This window comes from Sinohyriopsis cumingii, chromosome 8 (assembly GCF_028554795.1).
Source record: "Sinohyriopsis cumingii isolate HCF-2022 chromosome 8, ASM2855479v2, whole genome shotgun sequence".
NCBI classification, from domain to species: Eukaryota; Metazoa; Mollusca; class Bivalvia; order Unionida; family Unionidae; genus Sinohyriopsis; species Sinohyriopsis cumingii.
In genome coordinates this window covers 68,927,482-68,933,481 of record NC_142968.1, presented here as the reverse complement: position 1 = coordinate 68,933,481, position 6,000 = coordinate 68,927,482, and the positions used below count along the sequence as shown (strand labels likewise).

General features: G+C 34.5%; 1 protein-coding gene across 2 annotated transcripts in view; it reads left to right on the top strand.

Annotated features, from left to right (window-relative positions):
* The window catches only part of LOC149793764 (uncharacterized), a 228,587-nt gene that overhangs the window by 12,489 nt on the left and 210,098 nt on the right, over nt 1–6,000 (top strand). For both annotated transcript variants that reach the window (XM_089967751.1, XM_089967750.1), the window contains exons 2-3: nt 1–156; nt 5,491–5,571. The exon at nt 1–156 is cut by the window's left edge and continues 25 nt beyond it. In XM_089967751.1, coding sequence (XP_089823877.1) covers nt 7–156; nt 5,491–5,571 — 231 coding nt within the window. In that variant the 5' untranslated portion in view covers nt 1–6. The remainder of the gene's footprint in view (nt 157–5,490; nt 5,572–6,000) is intronic.

The window sequence follows — 6,000 nt, the reverse complement described above, 5'->3', positions numbered from 1 at the left end:
GCCAAGATGATGAATTACATTGGAAGCATATCCATCATCGACAGAGGAGATGCTCCTGCCCAGGAAGTTATCGACAGGAATACCCGATCTCTAGCACAGAGAGTCTCAAACGAAACAAAGGAAGAACTGAACAAAGTCATGACCAGAGTTGGAAATGTAAGAGTTAATGTCTGCATTGTGGTCAAGTCTGTTTCAGACCAGAATGTAGCCATGGGTAGGAAGGAAATTATTTTTCTTTTGGTTTTTGTTTTGCCAGATGATACTGCGTTCATTGTAACACTTAAACATTTAAAATCAGCAGTTCTGTACAAATGATGTATGTTTCCCAAAAGTCATGGGAAGAAAATAAGGTCTTGCTGAAATTTTTTAATTTTTTGCTCTGCAAAATTAACATTATTCATGCTAATGCATTCACCACTAATAAAGATGAGTGGATGAGTGTATTTATCAAGCGTTGCAGTGGCAGCAATATAGATGTGCCTGTTGCAAGGGGACAGTGGTCTTTTTTTTTTACATGGGTCCATAAGGGAAGAAAATATTTGTATTTCTGGTTGGCTGACTGTCCCCATTTCTCATTGCTGACCCTAGGATTTATTTCACCCTTGGTAAATAATATCACATTAAATATGTATAATGTTTTAAAAATTAAAAAATTACCTGCTTACTGTAATTTTAAAACCAGTGCAATAGGAGACATATTTTTGTTTGGCCTGACCTGACTCTTTCATTAAATAATGAGATTTTGAGTGGTGTGTAATCATTCCTGTCATTTGGCATTAGAATGACTTGGTTGCATGAACATAAGCAGGTAATAGGATTATGTGATTGGATGTACATACATACATGCAAACAAGCATACATCCATCCATCCATCCATCCATCCTTCCATCTGTCCATCCGTCCGTCCATCCATCTATCCCTCCATCCATGCATACACCTCTCCCTCGATAACCCGCACACAACAGGGTCCACAAACATAGGTTGCACTATAAGCGAGGCGCAAGTTACCAAGGGACCTCCAAAAATTAAACAAAATCACTTTGACATCGAGAAAACCGTGATTGTGTTGGGGGGGTGCGGCATTAGGGAACTGGGCTGTTTAATGACTGAATCCTCATTTTACAATCACGTCGATAGTAACTTTTAATAACGCACTTTTTCTAATGAAGTTGTTTGTTATTCTGTTTAAATAACATTTATTTTCAAAATGTCCAACATGTGAAAGATCGTTCCAACTGGTTTCAACAACCATCACGTGTATGTCAAAAATCTGTGTATTCCGTCACTGCTTTTTGTTTTCTTGATTAGTCTGGTTCCCGTGGTGGTGTTTATTAGTATCCTTCTAAACTGGGAGTCCACAGAGCAGGGAACTAGACTAATTGTTGATACACCACCAAACAAGATTCCTTTTTTCCAAAAACACGCGACATTTATTTAGTGAGACAATTATCTATGCCAAAACTCAATTTTTGTATTGTTCAATTAGTACAATACTGATGTCATGATTTAATTGGAAGTAATAATGAAACTTCTTATCATCTTTGAGTATATCTCTAAGTGCCAGTTCAAGAATTCTCTGAATTTCGCTTGCCTACAATGGTCTGATTCTGTGAAATCAAGTTCTTTATTTTACAAAGTATTCATTTTGCTTGGCTGACTTGTTATCTTTAATCACAGTTATGAAAGAGTAAGTTAATTTAAGGTAGTTTATGTTACATACACAATAACATTTATAACAGTGTTTGATTGGTCAAATGACATGAGTTCACTTGGCATACGACCGGGGCCGCTAGATTTTTAGTTTATAGGATTTTCTTGCCTTTTAACTTTTCATTTATTCCACCTCCTTTATTTGATTCAAAAGACATAATTAACATGATAATACAATGGAGGCCAGCTTTTAATTCAGTGCAACAATGCAACAAATACTTCCACAAGTCATTTATCAAAATACGGTTGGTACTTAATTAGGTTCTCAGATGAACGCTCCCTGACATAGCTGTTATGGTAGATTGACACATTTTTTGTTTAATTACAGGAGGACACATTGCATTTATGATGATTACACTTGAAGTGAACTAAAAGATAGAACTAGGACACAAATTTCAATTAATAAAAAATTATTTTATTTATTTATTAAAGTACTGCCTCCACTCGGCATAAGTGACATTTTCATTGATAGAAATTTCCTTACATATCATTAATTGCAGTGTACTAGGAATGTCGGTTGAAAAGAAAATGTAAAAAAATGTATGACCTATTCTTAAATTTGATATTTCATAATATTGATTAAAATTTCCAGGTCCTGTCTACCGTTTATGACGATAAAACAAGCGATATATCAAAGTTTCTGTTACCAGTTTTTATCACAATTTTCTTCAAGTTCAACAAATAGGGATCAATTTTTGGGGTATTTTCTGGTTTGAAAAATGGGACCCAAACCTAACTCCACATTATAAGCGGGTTCGCGAGTTATCAGGGAGCAAGTTATCGAGGGAGTGGTGTACATACATACAGACAGACATGCATGCATGCATGCATACATACAACTTGCATGCATTTAATCTAATATTGATATGCTAAAAATATTGTAAAGAGTCTCACAAGCTTTTTGCAGTGCAGAAATTTTTCTCTGAAATTTTTTAATTAAATATATTTTCAGCACAATATTTGGCTGATCCCTTAAATTGCTAATTTATGATTTTTTTTTGGGATAAAATGTTTTGCATGTGTCTTTTTATCTTTAGTGGTCATAGAAGTGGAAATGCTAATGGGATGGCCTGTTGTGTGTCATTTATCAATCAGTGTTTATCCATCAAATATCACAAGTATGTTATTGTTTCTCATCCTAAATTGGACTGCCATGCAACTTTACACACATAGTCATCCCAAGATCTTGTTGGTCCTAAATAAAAATGGAGCTTCTTGGACATCCAATGTGTCCTCCACAGCAGCCATCTTCAGAATCGTGTTATTCTTCTCAAATAATGGCCGTGTCAGCATGTAGTGTTCACCAGAAGACTTCTTATGCTGATCTCTATAAACATGTTTCCAGTTTGAAAATTTTGTTATCCTCCTTTATTGATGGTCATATCAACATTGTGGTATCAATGAAAATCTTATGATGTCTAGATGATGTCTATATTATTATGTCTAAATGAAAATGATGCTGATCTGATGCCCAGAACAGAAACTCAATGTTATTGACATTTTGAGCTTGCAGCTTTAGATTGACAAAAACTTGAAAAAGTTTGATTTCCATTGTTCCATAAGATCATTTCCATGAGTTATTTCCCTGATGGTCTTCCCTCTGGACAGAAGTTTTCACCAGAAGACTTCTTTTATTGTATTTCTGGTCCTAAATGAAAATGGACGTCCAATATGGCCTTCACAGCAGCCATCATAAAAATCTTGTTTTTGTTACTTCTTCTGAATGGATGGTTATATCATCAATGGTTTTCGCCAAAAGACATCATATACTATCTACTTTATCCTGAATAAAAATAATCTGATATACAGTATTGTTGCCATTTCATCTATCTTTATTTTTCTTTATTACTACTTCTCATGAATGGAAGTCATATCAGCAAAGGATTTTCATCAGAAGACTTTTTATGGTGTTTAGTTGGTCCTGAAATGGTGCTGCCCAGACATTCATTATGGCCACCACAGCGGTCATATTGCAATCTTATTATTGCTGCACCACCTAAATGGATGGTCATATCAGGACAGAGTTTTCACTGAAGGACTTCTTATGATGTCCTGTGCGTCCTAAATGAATATGGTGCTGATCTGATATCCAATTTGGCTACCTCAGCAGTCATCTACAAAATCTTGTTCTTGCTACTTCTTCTGAGTGGAAAGTCATATCAGCATGGGGTTTTCACTGAAGATTTATTGTGGCTAGCTGGTCTTAAATAAAAACTGGCCACGACAGCCATCATCTTGAAAATTTTATTGATACTCGTCCTAGATGGAAAATTATATCAACACTGGGTTTTCACTAGAAGATTTCCTTGGATGTCTAGTTTTTGCTTAGTGAAAATGGTGGTGATCTCATATCCATTTTGGCTGCCATAGTAGCCGTTTTGAAGTATCTTGTTGTTGATACTTCTAAATGGTAAGTGAAATAGACCTGGTATTTTTACCAGGAGACACTGAGATCAGTTGATCCTGAATGAAAACAGTGCTAATCTGTCCACAGAAAATCTTGTCACTAATTCTGAATGGATTTTTATGTAACAAGGAAAAATTCACAGCCTGACATGGGGTCAAACCCGGGATCTCCCTAACACTAGCTGGGTGTTCTATCACTTAAGCTATGCAAGCCAACACACCCTGCAGTCCTACCATTACACTTTCTGCCTGCCTTTTTGAGATAGTTTCTATGTCTGAAGGTTCAGCTTCTGCTTAATTTCATTCTCCCCATTGAGTTTGAGGTGCAACCTACTATCAGCAATGCCAAATGAAACAGAAAAATACATGGCCAAACTGGAGCTCGAACCCTCAACCTTCCTAACTTTTGATCTGTGCTCTACCACTTCAGCTATATGAGCCAATACAACCATTACAATTATATCAACTTTGGAATTTCACCAAAAATCTTCTAATAGTGTCTAGTTCATTCGGGATTTTAAAAAAAAGAGCCAGTCTTGCACCTAATATGGCTGTCACATTGGCTGCATGAAATTTTTTAAATTCTTGTCACACAAGAATGTCTGAGATGCTTTTCAAACTCAACAGTTAAAAAGAAGAAATGGGCTTACCTTTAATTTCCTAAAATTTCTTTGCAGACAGCAGAACATCATTTCCTTTTACGGACTATTGTTTTCTCATTTTGAACCACATAATGGTAAAAATTAAAGATCTGAAAATTCTCTAGTGATAATAATTTGAAAATGAACATTTACTTTTGCAGAATTGGTGATGATTTAAAGCAAATACTTGCTTAGGGTTAATCTTTTCATCTTATTTAATGATATTTTTTGATTTAACAGAAAAATTGCTCATCCTCAGTTAAAGTTTGGCTAGCATGTTTTTCATGATTTTAAAGTGCGGTTTTGTAGGAATCAGCCGCTAATACAGTGTTATGTAGGAATTTGTTTACAGTTTTTTGAATGTCATCAATCCATGAAAATTATAAATATGCTCTTCCTTGAATTTTCTTTAATTAAGAACTTTGCATTAGAATTAATATATACACATTTTTGTGTTTTTAAATCATACAAAAACCTATACTTCATATTTGTTATGTGATATTACCATTACAGTCAAAGATGCATATATTGTCAACCATACCTGTAACACTGATTATGTTTTGGATGTGTTATTTCAGGCCACTGGTGGGGCATCTGTGTTCTATGAACACATTTCTAGTCTGCCTGTGATTCACACACTAGAAGCAAAATATTGTACCCTCAAAATGACAGATAATTATAGTCACATTTTAATTACAATTTGCTGATACGGGTAATAATTTTGGTGTTTCAGATCTACAATGCATATGACATGAGTGTACAGTCACAGTTTGATATGACACATTCCCCAAATGTGGAATATATTGGAGACATTGTAAGTATATTGTCTGTCTGTGTTGTACATACGCACACACACACACACACACACACACACACACACACACACACATATATATATATATATATATATATATATATATATATATATATATATATATATATATATATATATATATATATATATATATAAAATAAAAAAGTTACTGAAATCACTATTTGCTGGACTTGTCCCCTGCCCTGACCAACTGGACATTATTCATTGAATATTTCAGATATTTCTTTATATAAAAAATGACCGTCTTTTGTTTAGCTATTAAAAAGTAAAAGAAACATTATAACAAAATAAATTTAAAGGTCGCTTTGTCTAGTGTAGAGACTGTTTCTTTGTCTGGCAATTAATAAAGGTGTTGCTGACTTGTATTAATTCAAAGGTGACTAGGTTTAGTTCAGACATTGTTGACAA